This window comes from Suncus etruscus, chromosome 11 (assembly GCF_024139225.1).
Source record: "Suncus etruscus isolate mSunEtr1 chromosome 11, mSunEtr1.pri.cur, whole genome shotgun sequence".
NCBI lineage: Eukaryota > Metazoa > Chordata > Mammalia > Eulipotyphla > Soricidae > Suncus > Suncus etruscus.
In genome coordinates, this window is record NC_064858.1 from 17,084,033 (window position 1) to 17,104,414 (window position 20,382).

The following is a 20,382-nucleotide window of genomic DNA, read 5'->3' on the forward strand; positions in this document are numbered from 1 at the left end:
AAATTCCTTAGTTAAAGCAAATATATTATGCCGAAAATATATACTCCTCTAACATTTTCAATACCTTAAATATTGATAAGATAAAAATTGGAACCAAACATTAATCTGTGTATTTGGTGAAGGATAAAGAGATTATTTTCTTGTGGTTTACACCAGTAAAATAAAATAATCCTAATTTACTTTGAGTTTCTTTCAAGATTATAGTCTTATTTTATAAATATAATGATAATAAAATATGGCTAAATTTTATATATAATATCACTAATTAGTTATCAGAATCAATTGTGGTTTAATAAAGGTTATTAAAATAATTGCTACAGTCCAAAATTCCTTAGTAACTCTAGCAATCTCATCTGAAATTGGTTATTTTTGCAAGATCACTGTGTAGAATTTTTATTGCTTGTTACTTGTAATAGCAAAAATCAAAATAATTAAAATTTTTTATAAAGGCTGTCACTAAATGAATTATCATACATTTTTACAATGTAAATTTGAAAACCAATAAAGGGAATAATATGTGTATATTTTTAAGACATTCTATAAATTGTTTTATAAGATGATATAATTGTTAGAGTTACAATATACTTGTTAAATTAGACATAGAGAATCTCTGGTGTTACTTAGGGATTACTCCTGGGTTGGGGATCACTTTTGGTGGGGTTCAGGTGGTAGAGATTGAACATTTATAGTGTCTGAGATTGAATTTAGGTCAGCTGTATGAAAGACAAGCACTCTACCTACTATACTATAGTACTATAGCTCTGGCTTTAGTAATTATTTCTATATAACAAAATAAATATTTAAGAATATATTTAATATATAAAAATCTATGTATATGTTTTAGTTTTCAGAATTAGCATGTATTTGCCTCATAATTATTTTAAAAAATCCAATGTAAAAAATAAGACAGCTCCAAAGACATTTCTATTAATTGTAAGAATTGCTAAAAAAAAGTAACATATATATATACCTAATCCTTATTATATGCCATATTTTATTTCATGTTCCAAATGATCATATGAGGATGGATAGTGACAATAACTTTCATTGCGACAGAAAAATTAGATTCAGCAGTAGAGATAGTTTCTGAAGTTACAGATGGTAAATTCAGATACACTAGATTCAGAAGACAGTCTCTACTCAACAACTTTTACACTTTTAAAACATGAAAAAATATACGGGGCCGGGCGGTGGCGCTGGAGGTAAGATGCCTGTGCTAGCCTAGGACGGACCACGGTTCGATCCCCCGGCGTCCCATATGGTCCCCCAAGAAGCCAGGAGCAACTTCTGAGCGCATAGCCAGGAGTAACCCCTGAGCATCACAGGGTGTGGCCCAAAAAACCAAAAAAAAAAAAAAAAAAAAAAAGAAAAAATATGCATACATAGGGCCAAGAAAACCCAAGAGTAACTAGCTATAACAGCATAAAAATAGATAATGGAAGCAAATACAAACAAACAAGCAACAATAACAACAACAACAACAAATAAATCATAGTGTACAGGGCATGAGAAGAAGAGAAAATGATGAGAAAGTATGTATATGTTTTATTGAGAACAAAAATAAGAAAACAATATAGTTTGTCATGGTGTTACCTAGAATTTGCAGAGGAGTTAGAAAAAAGTTAGCTATATATATGAAAGACAGTATAAAATTATCTGAAAAGTGATTGTAAGAACTTTGAGGATGACCTTTATATATCCAAGTAAAAAGCTTATAATCTAGCTTGAAAGTAAGGTGAACAATTTTATAACTGGAAAAATCATGAATAGATTTGAAGTTGAGAACTTTAACCTGGAAGTTGAATTAGTCAAGTGAGCAGTGGTAACAATACGTAGAAGGCTACTACATTCTGAGGTAGAAATAGTAATCACCCGACAGTGCTGTGATTCAAGAAGTATGTCAAAAATCAAATGGATAGAAGTTAGTATATGACTAAGATGTCCAAGGTTATCGAGGAAAAGAAAAGTTTAGATTGGTACCCACTTTTATGGTTTAAAATTTTTTTCTGGTGCTATTCCTTGAGAGAAAAGAAGAGCAAATTTTGGAATTAACTAGGAGGAGAAAGAATAAGTGCCACTATACGAAGATATAGTTGTTATGCAATGACATACCCAGTAGGGCATTGGCAATATGAGTCTAGATGCCTAATGAGAGTCAACAGTTGAACAGGATCATTGGGAGACTGGTGGACAAACATATCACCTGTGACACTCATATTTCTAGCTCTACTCTAAAAATGGTAATGCAATAGGACTTACAAATTTATAGAACCAAAGAATCTGTAAATTATGTTTCTTATGCTTAGTCACTTCTTCGCATTAACACAACTTTAGAAATACTCTTCAATAGACTGACCTGTGCCTCAAGAACCACAAAATTTTCTATTAACCCTCAAACTTCTAATTTTTAATCTCATAAATTAAAGTTAGTGCATGCATATAAAACACCAACTATTCTGAAAATAAAAGAAATAGAACTGGTGTTTTCCTTTTTTGGTCTTTTAAAATGTGTTGATTATATTTTAGAAAAGTTTAGTTTATTGAAAGTTTTATCTCCTTACCTCCAATATTCTGCATTATAATGGAAGCAAAAGCTCCAATTTTCCCAGGCCATCCAAATGCTTTTTCCCCTAACTTTTCATAAATTAAAGATCCTAGAGCCAAAGAAAAGATAACTGTAAAAAGAGCTATATTATGAGTAAAATATTTTTTATATAATTCTACACTGGATCCTCAAACATTTAAATAACACTATGTCAAAATTATAAGAACTAGTAATGTAATCACAAAAACCAATACAAATATGTTAAAGTGTTCCCCAAACAACAGACAATAGCTCCATTCATCTTAGTTCCATGTAGAAAGTCATAACTGGGATTTACATCATCTACCAAAAATCTTTTTCTATTTGGCTTGAAATTGAGCCAGTTAAATTACACACCTCTCAATTACCCACAAAACTAAAAACACTGAGAGACTGTGTCATTTGGGTCAGAAAAAATGAGGCATGGAATTGACTAAAACCATCATATAGTGATAAACTAAAGAATAAAGGCACTGGGGCCGGGCAGTGGCGCTAAAGGTAAGGTGCCTGCCTTGCCTGCACTAGCCTTGGACGGACCGCGGTTCAATCCCCCGGTGTCCCATATGGTCCCCCAAGCCAGGAGCAACTTCTGAGCACATAGCCAGGAGTAACCCCTGAGTGTCACAGGGTGTGGCCCAAAAAAAAAACAAAAAAAAAAAAGAACAAAGGCACTTTGAAAAATTCAAAATAGAATGTCGAGTCCATGAAATATCATACCTCCTTCCTTGGCAGTCTTCAACAAAAGGTGAACTGAATAGAGTGATAATATTGCCACTGTGAGCAGCATGATTCTGTGAATAGAGTAGAGATTAGAAAATAAAGTTAGTATAATATATTAAATAAGACAATTCTAGATGTTATAATAAATTATTATATGTTCTTCTTAGACAATAATGCCAAAACTATATGAATGTTGATAAAACTAAGAAATTTACTTGAAAATTACATATATCTAGCAAAGTCAGAGTGCTGGAATTTGATGTGCTGAATTGGACATACCTGAATTATAACATGTTACCAAGTAATAGAATTCATAACTTAGAAGCCAAACACATTAAAAATCATAAAATCTTTTGTCTACTTATTCAGCATATGAGTACACCATATTACCATGATAATCACATCAATCACATCAATGCTATTCAATACCTTGACTAAGCCTAAATGAAATTTAGAAAGCGCCACTACTACTGAGTCAGCACATTAGAAAATAAAATATTTTTCAGACAAGAGGGTCAGGCAATTATTCACATATTGTATTTAAAAAGATAAGAATAGGGTGCAGAAAGGGTATCTTCCATATCCAGTTATAACCCCCCAAGTATATATATGTTAATTAATCTCTGACAAAAAAGCCAAGAACATTAAATGGAATAAAGACAGTCTCTTCAACAAATGATGTTGAAAAAATTAGATAGCCATGTATAAAAATTAAAGATTAATCCATATCTCACACCTAATACAAAAGTCAATTCAAAGTGGATCAAAAGACCTTGAGATTAGACCTGAATCCATATAGTTCACTGAGGAAAATATTGGCAGAACACTTCAAGTCTTAGATCTTAAAGGAGTCTTTAATGATAGGCAAGGGCCATAGAATCAAATCTGTATAAATGGGACTATATCAAACTAAAAAGCTTTCGTATGGCCAAAGAAAGATGAGCTAAAACTGAAAGTCAGCTAACTGAGTGGGAGAAAATATTTGCATACAACACATCAAATAAAGTTGATGTCTAGGATATACAAAGTACTAATAAAGGTGAATCTCACAAAACCTAAATGCTCCATAAAAAAGTGGGAAAAGGAACAGACACTTCTCTGAAGAAGACCAACAGATGGCCAACTGGTGCATGTATGGAGGTTCTCAGTAAATTAAGAATCTATCTATCATTGACCCATACATTCCGCATTTGGGTATTTATACCCAGGACAGAAAAATACTGATCCAAAAGGATGTATGCACACTTCTATTAATTGCAGCACTTAGTACAATAGTTAAGAGTTGGACGCATCCTAGACATCAAGCAATAGATGAGTGGATCATGAATATGTGTTACATATGTATGTACATAACTTTAAGGAATCATGCAATCATGCAATTTGCTGCAAAATGGATGGAAGATACAATGTTAGGTGAAGAAAGCCAGAAAAAGGCTAAATCAGAATAATATATGTGGTATTTAAAATAACTGAAGAAAGAAATGTAATGGTTTTCATGGAATTGTCTAGAACACTCTAGGCCCCAAAGTACAGCAAGGAGAAGAAAAGAAATTGAGTGAAGGAGGAGAAACATGAATATGAAAGGATGTGGACCAGAGACCAAGTGGTCTCAGGTGCACTGTTTGTGTTAAGAAAGGAAAGAACTAAATATCCAAGCCAGAGTCAACAACAATGAAATTATGGGACACAAAGTTCAACAACCAGTTATGCTACAGGCTGGGGTACAGGGTGTGGTGGCAGGGGATGGACCCTCTCAACAGTGGTGGAGGGAGGTTAACACTACTGGTGGGATTGGTCATGAAACATTGTCTGTCTGAAACCCAACTATGAATAACTTTGTAAATAACAATGGTTTAAATAAAAATTTAAAAACAAAGCATTTATAGTTCAAAACCCCCCACATATCTACATACATTTATTATTTCTTTATGTAGAACGTGATAGGTGTTTCTCCAAAATCAAGAACTAGAGAGCAAAATTGGGGTACAAAATAAAGAACAATATTAAATTTACCTGAAGTTTTTTTTTTTATAAAAGCAAATTTACTAGATTTAGCAAAATTTTCTCCCACAATTACCAAATTCTTTGGCTATTCCTATATAAAGAATTGAGCTGTGTATTTTGAGGATGAGCTATAATTTTATGCTAATGATATTATGCCCTTATTTTCCACAAAGTATATTTACCAGATTTGCCTGATTAATTACTTACTTAACATATTTTCCATAAGTTTGTGGTTTTCTTGAGTTTAAAAATTACATAATTCAAGTTAATTCTGCACACTGAAAAATTATAAGCATTCTCTGTATTCTAAATATATATTTTCTTTGGGCTTAATTATTAAAGGAAAGCCAGGAAGAATAGTGTCCCTTGCTGTGAATTTGTAGAGATAGCTGAATTCAGTCTGTGATACTGTGAAACTGTGATACTGGAAACACAAAATGTACCACATAATGTACAGAATGTACAGAAAATTAATTCACCTATAAAAATTAATCTGCTATTAATTTGAACTGATGAGATCTTTGGTTTCAAAGTGGGATATTTTCCTTCCGCAAAAATTATCTATTTGTTGTCTGGGAGGAGTGTTCATTTCTATTTATCAGTGATCTCTGATAATTTCTAACTAATTTTAATGATATAGTAATTAGTAAGTCAATATTTTTGTCTTAGAGATGGCAGATATTCAAAAATTTCTTAGTAATTATACCTTAGAATTTAAAACTAAGTTTATCTCAAACAAACACAATTTAATTTGATTAAAAAACCCATTTGTCTGGAAAATGTTATGCTCAAAATAATCAAAATACTAACCCAATAAAGCTATATCTAATCCTGCTTGAACCTTCACACTCAAAGAGCTGTGTGATTATCTAATTGTAAATGGTCAGGATATAAATAGTTGTGTTTGTAATACAATTGTTACATTCCTAATTAAGTCTTCTACTCTACTGCATTAGAGTTTGACATGTAAAAAAAGATTGATATCTAACTAATATTAGACTTGATTTCAGTGAAGAATTCCATTGCTGCCAACTTTGTCTTGGAAGATACCAGGATACATGATGCAAATAGACATTTGTTGTTATCTGTCACAGACATAGCAGTATCTGTCAGTGTCAGCTATGTTACACTACTCTCCTTAGATTGCACTTGGCAGGTTGGTTTAAAATCCTAAGTTTAGATTAAGCTACAGATATTACATTAATATTTCATATTTCAGGCATCCTGATAGTTTTAGAGATTTAGACATATATTTAGAAATTTATAACATACTTTGTATATTATAGCCTAACAAGGTAGGCAGCAATAAAGTAAATAAAACAGACAAGTGTAATAAAGTATTAAACCTATGATAATTGCAAATAAGTTAATTTTTACCAGTCATAGAGGTTGAAGAAGAGACTTGAGTAGCAATGAGGAGAGACTGAAATGAGCTATAAGAGAACTACCATGATCATGTGAATGAATGAGGAAACTGGAAAGCCTGTCTGAAGTACAGGTGGGGGTAGGGTGGGATGGCGGGAGATTTGGGACATTGGTGGTGGGAATGTTGCACTGGTGAAGGGGGTGTTCTTTACATGACTGAAACCTAGTCACAATCATATGTGTAATCAAGATGTTTAAATAAAGAAAAAAAAAGAAGTTAAGTAAATAAAGAAAAAAAAAAGAATCCTGACAACCATTGGTAAATATGCTATAGTGATAAAGAATGGTGCCTTCATGGGATAGAGAGCAAGCCAGAATTGTCCAGTTTTTTTTATTATATTTATTATTTATTAAAAATAAAATAATCAAACATTATATGTCTAAACTCAACTATCAGAAACGATAAATCACAATACATAGAAGTTAATAAAAAAAGTAATAGATATGAAGTAAATCTATTTTACTTGTATATTCAGCCAATCATTTTTCTTGTTACAGTTTGGAGTTTTCGCCATATTTCCAAGGAAGAATTTTGCAATTTGCAAATATTCACTATCAAATTCTAGAACATTTTCTAAGTAACCATTATTTCTTTTACCCATTGCCCTGAATGCTTCTAAATTCTTGGCACTATTTTAAGCTTCCAGATTTTCCTCATTAGTTAAACTCCCACTTTTAAATAAAAATTTATCTTCTATCAGTATTAACATAAAAAAAAAGAAATTGTCCAGTTTTTATGGTCAGAGTGACAAGTGGTTGGGTAAGAGATAGAACTTGTTTGAGATGGATGGATTCTTTTTTCTAAGCATGTGATACAATCTTATTTGCTTTTGGAAAAGCTTTTCATTTGGGGTGGGGGGGTTGATGACACCCAGCAGCAGTTCCTCCTGGCTATACGCTCAGAAATCACTCCTGGCAGGCTCGGGGGACCATATGGGATGCCAGGATTTGAACCACCATCTTTCTGCATGCAAGGCAAATACACTACCCCCATGCTATCTCTCTGGCCCCTGGAAAAGCTTTTTGATGAATAAGTGCTCAATTATTTTAAACACCCATAGGTCAATAATTTATTTGGTTCCTATGACCAAATAAATGTATGACCCATGTTACACTTCATTGCAGTTACTTCCTAAATACAAAACACTGAGCTGAAAAGATAAATGTATATTTATGTACATCACAGAATTTAATACAGTAGTGAAGATATAGAAACAACTTAACAATGGATGAATGGAATACTATTCTACATTTACAATTCTAAAAAGGACAAAAACCATGAAGTTTATTATGGTATAGATGAAACTAGAAGGTATCACGTTGAGTTGAGTAATTTATAAATAGATAGACACAAAAGAATCTAATTTCAACGTCAGAATTAGATATACACAAAGGGCCAATAGCAAAAGAACTAGAGAGTTACTCTACAGAATTTACAGAACTGAGTTAGCAAAAGTAGAAATCGGGAAAGATCATAAGGAAAGAGCACTTGAGATCTTGGTGAAAGGAATAGGTAGTTTGTAGTGTGTATGGTGTTGAAATGTTATACACATAAAATTATCGTTAACAATATTATACATCAAAGTATCTCAATAAAGACATGGACTTCAAAACAAGAAAATAAAAATGGTTCTTATGGACTGGTGACATTTTAGGTCATTGAACATCTAAACTTTCTGCCATGTGTGTTGAGAATGTTTAATTGAGAAAGCACCATGACTACACGGACAACTCTTATTGTTATTGAAGTTTCTGCTGCATCTAACAGTAAGAGAAATTGACTAATCATTCACGATATTTCTGTTTACAAAGTACCACATCATATTTATACCCGAAAGAAAACAAGCTACACAAGGCTTCCAACTAAATGTAGATAGATTTGTTCATTCACTTACACAAAAAGTATGATTCCCGTGTTTGCCATGGCATAGGACAAACCCAAGATTCCACTCCCCATGATGGCGTTGCTCAAATTGAATGAAGACATTCCAAAGGAGGTGTGTCCGGGATGCTTAAAAAATAAAAACAAAAAACAGTGGCAATGTAAGTAAATATTTGAAAATAATGAGCATATTTTGATTACTCTTGAATATGTTAAATTTAAAGGGGACTCCAATCTAAAACTTTAAAAAATATTAAGGTAGGATTAAGGTAAATAAAAACTCTTAGCTAGCCTTAATAAAAACATGTAATTTTTAATGGAATGTGTGATTGGTATCAGCAGTAATCTCAGTTATCAATGAGAAATACAGGTCAAATAAGTTAAAGAAGAGAAAGCATTATGGTTACAGATTACATTTGGGTTAGATGATTTCTCAAAAAATAACCCAAATAATTTTATAAATGATTTATGCAGCCATATGGCGAACAGGAAAAACAAGCCCTTATTCCCGTAAGGGACTGAATAAACAGAGAATGTGCTGATCAACGCTTGGAAAATTTCAGTCACATTGTTTTCCCAGAGAGACTGAGGTAGATCAGACACCCTCAAGTCCTGTTTACTACCTGGAAGAGACTCAGGAGACTCACTTACATGTTCATCCTCATAATCTGCCAGCTTCTTTTCCCCCAAAAATCCATTTGTCAGGAATTTCTGACTTTCAGCATCATCATTGGCAAATTGACTGAATACACATACAAAAAGGAAAACAAGAAAGCAAAAACAGTGAAATAAATGCCCTGGATTATGTTTATGTTTTAGAGAAACTAAATTAGAGAAGGAAAAAACAACATGCCCCAAACATGTCATTCCCCTTTCCCCCTTTCTAGCATCAATTCTAAACCAACAACGTAACTACATTTCTGACTATATTTTGGTAGTTATAGAGGAAGTTCTAAAGGAATAAAATATTGTAGTTGGATTTTCATAATGCCCCATTTTTTCTCTTCACTCCATGTAAGAAATAAAATGATGAATGAAGGAGATATCAAAAAGAAATAAAATGATGCAATATTGATTTTTTTTCTCATTCAGAGCACTTCCAAATAAAAGTATGCAGGGTCCTGGTTGAGTTTTCTCAATCATGAATAAATGATTTTTATTAATTCAGCAACTATTTATTATGTGGCAGGGACTGTGTATCTTATCTTTCTCATGAGAGTGACTTTCGTATCTCCAACCAAGAGATAATGATTCAAATGGTTCAGTACAGTGAAGTACAGTGCTCATATTCACCAGCCTTTAAATTTAGGTCAACTAAAGCACCATGAAGTCCTAGGCAGCAACCCAAAACTGGCATTTTCTTCTGTTTTGTTTCTATTTATGCATACTTCCCTTCCTGGGAATAGTACAATGGCAGCTCTGAGTTTATTTGGTTGTTTTTGTATGCAGATATATATTTCATTCACTATACCTGAGTTATAAAACAGTGAATGGCCAAAACTGTTTAAAAACCCAGTGAATTAGTAGAAAAGTCAGGAGGAAAATAGCATTTTAAAATGTCATTATACGAGGGCTGTAGTCATAGTATAGTAGGTTTGGATGTATAGCAGGGATAGGGTGTCTGATTTGTATGTGGCTTATCTGTCTGGATGCCATCCCTGACACCAAAATGATCTCTCTGAGAACTGTTGGAAGTAATTCCTGACTGTGGAGCCAAGGGTAACCCCTGAGAATTACTGGGTGTGGCCCCCAAACAAACAAAATCCATAACACATGACAAATTTTGATTAGGATCTATGTAGCTTAGATACAAACTATACATTTTCTTCTCATTTTTTGTGGGCTCCAACAATCAGTTACTGAGAGCGTTAGGACTATAATATAGTATCAGCAACATATCCAAAAGGTGTGACTACTGAGTTGTACTGCCACTATTGTATTTTGACATTAAAACATTGCAAAAGTTTTGTTCTATAAAATCTTAAGTGCTTTTAAAGATGCATGCTTCTCAAAAGTAATTCTAATTAGATTGAAATTTTAGAAAATGTATTTCATGATAAAATAAGATTAAAAGAATTCTTAGAAATAAAAATAAATGAGTTCTGTAAAAATGTTAGTAGGATCTAATTCTGAAAAATATACTTTTTATTTTGTGACCATAGTCAGTGATGCTCAGGGCTTATTCTTTCCTCTATCCTCAGTTATAAGTCCTCCTGCTGAGCTGTTGGGACTACAAGATATACTAAGTATTAAACCCAGTCATCTACACACAAGGAAAGCACTTTACCCATAGTACTATCTCTTAAGTCCCATGAGAATATGATTTTTTGAGAAAGAGGGATAACAAGATTACTTTCTGAAACTCAACAACAATGTAAAGTATAGGTAGAAGCAGCAGGAAAATCTCATAGTTTGCTGTACTTTTCTCCAGCCCAAAGAGTGGAGATCCGCAGAGATAATTAGACATTTCTGCTATTGTTCTCATGTATCTTCCAGAAAAAATATCGTTCTCTGATGAATTATTTTCTATCTGTGATTTCCATTCCCTTTTTGATTTTTGTTTTAAAGTTCTTTAGTTATATGCTTGCTATACAGATACTGATACATGATGCATATCATTAAAATCAGCCAGTAAGATGAAGTAAAGACACTTCTCTAGATTTAAATTATTCAGTGTCTAGCATTCTATTTTTAAGCTCAAGAATTTGTAACAGCAGGAATGTGAAAGTAAATTTATTTGCATGTTATTAATTTACATGAGATAAATTTTAGTCCTAAGCATTCCAAAAGTTTTCAATTTTATAAGAAACATCCCAAAATTAAAACGTGTAGTTCACTTTTGTGTATCCTTTGCCATATATAATATGTCATACTGCAAATTATGGTAAATTTATTTATTTAGTAAATAGCTATTGTTCACCTCAATGTGCCAGGAAATGTGATATGTAATGGGACAGAAGATGTCATTAGCTTGAATTATTAGTGTGTTGAAAATGTGAATATAGAGAGAGTACACAAAAACAGGTGTTATCACTTCCACAGGAAATAAACCTCATAAAGATTTGAATTTGAATTTCCTCTTGAAAGGTTCAAAACAGAAAAAAAAGGATAAGTTGGGAATGATCTAAACGGGCTATATTAGAATCTTCCAGAGCATAGAAGAAATAATAGAAGCTGTTTAAGTGTCTAAAAACCTGGAGAAGAGGATGCAAAAATGGAACAAGGCAAGTGGGGCTGGGGAGATGGTAAAGTGGAAAAAATGCTTGCCTTGCATGTGGTTGACTTAGGTTCAAAGGCTGACAATTCATATAGTCTTCTGAGCACACCCAGGTGATACCTGAGCAGAGAGCCAAGAGTAAACCCTGAGAACAGTGGTGTATGGCCCAATACACTCCACCACCACAAATACCAGAAGATGTAGAATAACGTAGTCAAAGAAGAAGAAGAAGAAGAAGAAGAAGAAGAAGAAGAAGAAGAAGAAGAAGAAGAAGAAGAAGAAGAAGAAGAAGAAGAAGAAGAAGAAGAAGAAGAAGAAGAAAGAAGAAAAAGAAGAGGAAGAAGAAGAGGAAGAAGAGGAAGAAGAGGAGGAGAACAACAACAACAACAAGAAAAAAGAACAAGAGGAACAAGACAAAGAACAGCAACAACAGGAAAACAAGACTAAGAACAACAACAACAAGAACAAGAACAAGAGGAATAGTTTAAGGACCTTTCTGGCCAAACAATATATGTTCTAATCTTCATCTTAAAAGTAAAACAGAATTATAAAAGTATTAATTTATTAATAAGCCCTGCATCACTTTGTAGTTGTTAAGATCACTGTTTAAGTAATGTGTAGTGGTAGTTGGAATGATATAAGACATCATGGGCTCTTGATAATAGACATCACCAGGCTCTTGTAATATGCAGGTGAAAGATGATAAAGTCCAAAGTAAGATAGCACTAGAATATAGCTATAGAAATATAGCAAAAGCAGGAACTTTGAAATGTATATGATCAGAGCATGTACTTCAGGGAAGGGAATGATTCAAAACTTGCACTCAATATTAGTCTTTTTATTGAGTTTCTGAATGTGTATAGAGACTTTCACCTTGATGAGAATTGTTGAAGAAAGATTTTTTTAGGGAATTACCAAGTTCATATTAAATATTGTAAATTGACTTTATGAATGAAGCAATTCAGACAGTTACCCAGCAGAGACATCTAGCAAACCAGGGAATACAATGATCTGAAATTTGCTTGAAAGCTACAGCATATGTCCAACAGATGAGATAACAATAGTTGTAGTTTGTTCTTAGACACAACTCAGTCAAACTCTAGAAATGAAGCAACATTTAAAAGGCAAGGCAAAAGGAATTTGAGAAAGAATAGAATAAATTTAAAGAAATTTAATGTATAATTTAAATCATGTAACATTATAAATGGAACATTGAACATAATGGCCTCAATTCTCATTAGTTACCCAATTGATTGGCACATGATAATGATATAATATATACTTTTGGTCTAGGAAATTGATGAATTAGCATCAGTTCCACCATCATATGAAAGAGATAATCTAATCATTCCTTTTCATGTTAATAGACCTCTCATTTTTCCCCCCAAGAATTCTGGTATTTTTTCCATACCTGTTCATTGCTGCTTTTTCGGAATTTCCCAGTCTTGTATAGTTATCCTGAATACATTCTCCACTGATGCTCTCATCATCAGGTTCAATATTGACATTTCTCAGTTCCACGGGATCCATTTGAGCTGTCAGCACTTTTGAGTCCACTTACAATCTTCTTCAGTGTAAACAATATATTTACCTTCAGCTTAAGTTTCTTCCACTTTGTGTTGCTGTTCAGAACACTCTCTTCTGTAATAATAATATAAAATACTTCATTAAAATTTTAGTCAAATTAATGAATATGAATCACATACTCTGTATGTCCTCTGGAAAAAAAATGGAAGTGAAATAAACTCTTGAGAAAATCACATAATTATGTCTAGAAGTTTCCTTTGCTAAATAAAAAAGTGAAAACATAAAAGAAGTAAAATTATTAATAATTTTCCCAAAAGTTCTTATTTCTAGAATGTATAAGTTTATAAATATGAACAAAAACACTATTATACTAGTAGCTACTTAGAAAATAATTAAAATGTCATAGAAGTCTTTAAAAACAATTACGTGCTTTAGCAGATAGACAAAATTGAAGAATAATTTGAAGGAAATAGTTGACAAGTGAAGATATATCAAAGCAACTTCTAGTAGTAATAGAAACATTATTGTGAACTTAGGCTATTATGTAATTTGAGTAGGAAAAAATAATACCAACAACATGCTTAATAACATGTATACAAGTTTGAAGTGTCATGTTCTCTAGGAGATTGGTTAAGGTTTGATTCCCACTGAGCTCCCAAACAGGAAAGCAATTCCCATTCCCCTGTTCAATTAGGTCAGGGGGAACAGTTCCAGTTGTAGAGATCTGCAGGAAATAATTCACAGAGTGTAAAGGTACAAGAATGGGTTTAGGAAATCTAGTGATCAAGCAAGGAATTCAAACCACAAAAGCTTTCTGCCCCTAAGATGGAGGGCAGCCCAGTGAAAGAAGACTGAAGAATGAGCCCCAGCCTTCCTTAGATCCTTGCTTTTGTTGACAAGAATCAGGTACCACCCTAGGGTGGGAGCAGAATACCAAGTAAAGAATAATCCAATATACTATCATCAGGTCACACCCTAGGGCAAAGTACAATTATTGATTAGGGTAGGATCAGTAATCCAACACAAGTTACAATCAGACTTAGGGAGTCATTTTTCAGGTACTTGAAGAATTGAGCCAAAAAGTACAGTTTTGGCTTAGAATAAGTACTAATCCCCATTTATATTAAGATAAAGTGTACTTTACCTATATAATTTGTATTGTGCCATTATATTGGGAGAAAAATAGCCACTCTTTGAAGAGATGTTTAACAATGTGCACTAACAATTTGGTAAGAAAATTTTGAACAGAAAAACTAATATGAAAAAATTGCTTCAAAATCTATACTTCCTCTAAAATATATAGAACAGGGGTCTTAAACTCAATTTACCTGGGGGCCGCAGGAGGCAAAATCAGGGTGAGGCAAGGCTGCATAAGGGATTTCACACACACAAAAAAAGGGCCTCAAACGTCATTATTAACAGTTTTAATTATTTCTTCTGAACATGAATAAAACATTGAGTAAAGATCATGAACAGTTCTTCTGAACATGGCATCTTTTGCCTATTCCTTGCTGCCAGAGACTTGACAATGCTTCTTCTCACAAATCTGAATCACATTTGGCTTTAGAGTGAAAGCAGTTGAGACCCTCAGTATGGCTTGAAGATGATCATCATTAAGTCTAGACCTGTACTTTGACTTATTGAAGTTCAATGTGGAGAATAACTTTTCACACAAATATGTGCTCCCAAGAAGGCACATGGTGCACTTGAATATTCGGGAAAGCTCAGGGAAGCTGGGAGGCAATTCTCTCAAAAATTGCCCATGCATGTCTGTTTTTCCATTAATCTCCCTGAACATGGTTTTGAGATCAGAGTTGTATTGCAGGTCAATAAGCTCCATTTGAAGGACAGTAGGGGCATCTTGCACATCATAGGAAAAGGGGTCCACAAAAATTTGGAAAGTGGCTCTGTGCTTTTTGAAGTCTGCAAATCTGTGATCAAATTCCTTCTCTAGTTTAAAAATAGCATCAGCATATTTCTCACCACTGAATGGTATGCCTGCATCTACAAGTTCCTTGTATTCTGGAAAATGGCAAAGGTTTGTCTGAGAGAGCTGGGATTTCCATAACACAAGTTTTGTGGAGAATGCTCTCACGTTGTCATAGGCAGCACTGAGAAGCTGCCCCGGGCTTTGTAACATCTTGTTTAGTACATTCAGCTTATGTGTGATGTCAACAAGAAAAGCTAAGTCCATGAGCCATTTGTGATCACTCAACTCAGAAACCACATTCCCATCCTTCAACTCAAAAAATCTTTTCAAGACATTTCCCCTGCTGAGCCAATGTACCTCGGTGAAATAGGGCACATCTCCATATTCTGACTCTATTTTCTCTAAAAATATATGAGACCTCCTGTGCTTTAAGCCCCTGGATCTGATTTGGTTGATGCATTTCACAACAACAGACATCACATTGTCACACGGCAGGCAGGCATTTACTGCAAAGGGCCTGCTGATGGATAATGCAATGAAGAGCAATGGCCTTCTCTACACCCTCCTCTTCAAGTTTTTTTGAACAAGTGCCACCAGTCCATTTTTCTTCCCTGTCATCGATGGCACTCCATTGGTTATTATTCCAACAAACCTCTTCCATAGCAAACCTGCATTCTCAATGGCATCACACAGATGCCAAAATATCTCATTAGCGGTGGTCTGGCCATGCATTGGAATTATTGTGAGCAGCTCCTCTGTCAATTCAAAATTGCAATCAACACCATGGACATAAATTGTGAGCTGCGCAGTGTCTGTTATATCTGTGGCCTCGTCAAGAGCAACTGAGTATGCATCAAAACATTTGGCTTTCTCACACAGTTGATGATAAATGTCACTTGACATGTCAGAAATGTGCTCTGCCACAGTGTTGGCAGAAAGGCTGATTTTGCTAAACTGACCTTTCTTTTCCAGACAGATAATACTTGCAGCCTGTAACATGCATTTTTTTTTTTTTTTTGGTTTTTGGGCCACACCCGTTTGATGCTCAGGGGTTACTCCTGGCTATGTGCTCAGAAATCGCCCCTGGCTTGGGGGGACCATATGGGACGCCGGGGGATCGAACCGCGGTCCTTCCTTGGCTAGCGCTTGCAAGGCAGACACCTTACCTCCAGCGCCACCTACCCGGCCGTAACATGCATTTTTTAACAAACTCTCCTTCTGTGAATTGTTTCCCAGCCTTAGCAATCATCTCACTAACCATGTAACTAGCTTCAACTAATGCAACATTCTCTTTGGTTGCTTTTTTGAAGAAATCTTGTTGCCTCATTAGACATGCTTTAAGACTGGCAACCCGCTTGGCTCTCTCATTTCCTTGATATTTTGCACATTCCTCAGCATGTTTAGTTGAATAATGGCGTTTCAAGTTGTATTCCTTATGCACTGCAACTTTCTCTGAGCAAATAAAACATGTGGGGATGCCCCTGTGCTCAGCAAAGAAATACTGCATCTCCCACTTTTCCTGAAATTGTCTGTGCTCCTCATCAATCTTTCTCTTCACTGCAGGCTTTGATGAAGTCATGATGAAGGTATGACAAAATCTAATTCTGTAATAGACTTCTCTCCCTTCTCTCCCTTTGGCCTTCGATAATGCAAGGGACAGCAGGCAGGAGCAGTGGAAATGACGTCTGCACTAGGCGCAAAGTATTCACAATTATTCATTTTATTACCAAATATTCGCAATAAAAAAATCGCATTAGTAAGAAAAAAATTGCATTAAACATTTGCATACCCCAAAAGGAACTGCTCGGAGTATGCAAATGTTTAATTCTATTTTTTTCTTAATAATGCGATTTTTATTGCGATTATTCAGTAAGCGAATAATCACGAATACTACGATATTTGAAGGCCGGCCGCAGGCCACAAAATGTGCGAGGACCACAAACGACCCGCTGGCCGCGAGTTTGAGACTACTGATATAGAACAACTGCATGATATTGTGGTCCCAATTTGAAGCCATAGTAGAATATGTGTAGAAGGCAACTCTCACTTGAGATTTTAAAGAAGTTACTAATCATATGAGAAAATTCATTAGAATAAATGTCAGCAGTTATGCAAATGATCAGGTATGCTCTTGCTTACAATAAATAACGTGATTCAAAAGTTATTTTCAATGAAGTATAATATAAAGTAATAAAAATATTATAAAACAAATAATATACATAAAATAAAAAATAGTTAAATGTGATCAATCTGCTCTGAAAAGAACTAAAAAGGCACCCTACAAACAAAATTAAAATTATTAAAGAAAATTCAGTAAAGGATGTATAAAGGAATTGGAAGAAAGATCTTTGGAAATCAAACAATATTACAAAGAGATAAAGAAAAATAATGAAAAGTTAAGAGCAAAAGAAAGACTACAGTGCTTAAAAATACTCTGATAATTATTGTTATATGGGAAAATTATAAAATTAGAAAGAAACATATATAAATATAAAAGGCAGAAAATAGTTCAGAACTAAAAATAAAGTTCTCAAGATTAATAAAAAACAGTACACGATGCTTCTCAAAGCAAGAAAAATTAAGTATTTTAATTAATACAAAGTTGTATAAGTTTATAAAACACACAAAAATCTTGGCATCAGGAAGAAGTGAGATTTGTTCATGATTAAAAGAAATAATAGAAATGCATATTACATACTTCTCATATTCATCACACACCACCATTTTCACTTCCCAGCAGAAACCACTTATGGCACCTATGTTTATAAAATTTATTTCAACTCATTCATTCTGAACTTAATCACTGAGTCCACTGACTTCTTAATCACTGAGTCCACTGACTTGGTTTATCAACTTTATTTAAGGAACAATGAAAAGTAAGGAAATAAGTATGTTTTTTATACCTTTTTTCTTGTACATCATTAATATGCTAATGACAACTTTTACAATGCTGAGATTCATAGATTTTTTTTATTGCATTCTGTTAAGTAATGAAAGCTCTCTCTATCTCTATGTTGTCTAAAATACTAAAAGTCAACAGGAATACATGGTGATTGTATGAGCAGTATATCCCCAGTGAACTAAGTAAAATATTACTAATATATAATAATTGAAATACAATCCTAAAGTACTAAAATTTTCACTTTTTACTTTCAAAATGGCTCTCTGCTCCCTCTTCTTGTTCTCACTCAGCTGTCAAAAGGTTCTTGAGTGACATTCCATCTTCTGTCTTCAATTCATTTTGCATTTTGTGAAGGATAGGCCTCCTCAAGATGTCCAGGATAGGCCTCCCCAGGACAGGTCCCTTGAGCATGTAGATTATTATCTCGAGTTAAGGTCAATTGAGGCCCTGCAGGTTCAGGAGAAACTTTTACCAGTTCCTTAACTACCTAGAAGAATGAAAATCAGGGGTATTGTCCAAAATTAGGATTTTTATCATAAATTATCTATTTAGGTATGTCTATCTACATGGAAAGGCAAACTTTAATTACAGGGGCCAGGGTGATAATACAAAGGATACAGTGCTTGCCTTTCACATGGCAAACCTGGGTTCAAAACCCAGTATCTCATATGCTTCCCCAAGCCTGCCAGAAAAGATTCCTGAGCAAAAAGCCAGGAGTAAGCCCTAAACACCACTGGATTTGGCCCCCAAAACAATACAACAATAACAACAAACATTTTAATTATAGAGTACCTTGGATGTGTTATGAGTTTAAATGTAAGTTTCCCAGTTCCTTCCTTAAAACCATTATCATATTTTTGCTCAAAATAATGGTCCTAATAACTACTGAATATCTTGCTTCCATGTAGATTATCACCAGGCATATAATTAAGTTTTTTTTTCTCCTATTAATCTGCCTGATGTTAATTAAAATGCTACATTAACCTCAGAAGTACTTAATGGAAATAGGAAAATTCTCTGCTCCTACTATTTTAAAATATCACACAGTAAGTTTTTTTGTATTTTCATGTTTGTAAATAATATTTCTTAGGTGCTTTGTGTATATAAATGCTTTTATTTTACCGTCTAATTTGTTAATTATAGAAATGACAGATAAAAAATAATCTAATAATTAAGACTTCTTTGACTTTGACCTTCCTCCAGTGATCTGAGTCTCCTTCCTTGGAAAGTTTTTCTTATAAATAATTTTAACAATTTTTTCTTTCTTTGAAATTTCTCCAGGATGCAACCTGATGTAAATAATTTGAAGTTTTTATCTTGATAAGCATATAAGAAATCTTGTATAAGATTCTTCTTATAAGAAAAATTCCAAGAAAACTTGTTCTCTACTTAAAAAATATTTATCAGGCTGGAAAGATAGTAGTTGATAAGACCTTTTGCCTTACATAGACAGACCCGAGACCTTTGCCTTATATAGACAGACCCTTCTTCATCACCATCACATATGGTACAATGGGCACCACCATAAGAGGTTCCTGGGCATAAAGCCTAGAGTAAACCTTGAGGACTGTCAGATGTAGCCCAATACTCCCCAAATGGTTTCCAACACTGTGCATACTTTTCCTAAAAATTTTATTAATTGGCTATTAGACCTCTTCCTCTACATTGTAACTTTTCCTTTCATTATTCGCATCTTGATCTTAACATTATTAAGATTAAGGTTACTCTATAAATTTATGTTCAAAATAAAATTTTTTTCATCAACTACATTATATATTAATAAATATTTAGTTTCCTCCTGGCTCTTAGCATAAAACTTCTGAAATAACGCAATAAGTTAATATTATTCCAGAATTTTGTCTTCAATTCCTAAAGTACTTTGACTGATAAGGATAAAAAGTCAAATTTTGTAACTTGATATCACCTGAGTTTACATGATCTCATGAGGTTTTTTTTTTTAACACAAAAACATGATGTGACTTTAGAAAGTCCCTAAGTATTGATAGCTCATTGACAGGGTAATCAACTATAGTGCTTAGAGTGCTAGAAAGTTCAGTCCCACACTCCAGCGTCCCTGGAGAGGGAGGGAGGCTGAATTCATTACTATTGACCAATGAGCTAAAAAAGCATGGTATATAACAATCATTGGTAATGATGCCTCCATTAAACACATTAGTCAGAGACTAGAAAA

General features: G+C 33.8%; 1 protein-coding gene across 1 annotated transcript in view; it reads right to left on the reverse strand.

Annotated features, from left to right (window-relative positions):
• SLC38A4 (solute carrier family 38 member 4) overlaps positions 1–20,382 on the reverse strand; it is a 48,454-nt gene that overhangs the window by 17,629 nt on the left and 10,443 nt on the right. The window contains exons 2-6 of the mRNA XM_049783890.1: positions 13,244–13,473; positions 9,267–9,357; positions 8,629–8,744; positions 3,302–3,375; positions 2,562–2,654 (exon numbers count right to left, since the gene is read on the reverse strand). Of these exons, the coding sequence (XP_049639847.1) occupies positions 2,562–2,654; positions 3,302–3,375; positions 8,629–8,744; positions 9,267–9,357; positions 13,244–13,362 (493 nt within the window). The 5' untranslated portion in view covers positions 13,363–13,473. The remainder of the gene's footprint in view (positions 1–2,561; positions 2,655–3,301; positions 3,376–8,628; positions 8,745–9,266; positions 9,358–13,243; positions 13,474–20,382) is intronic.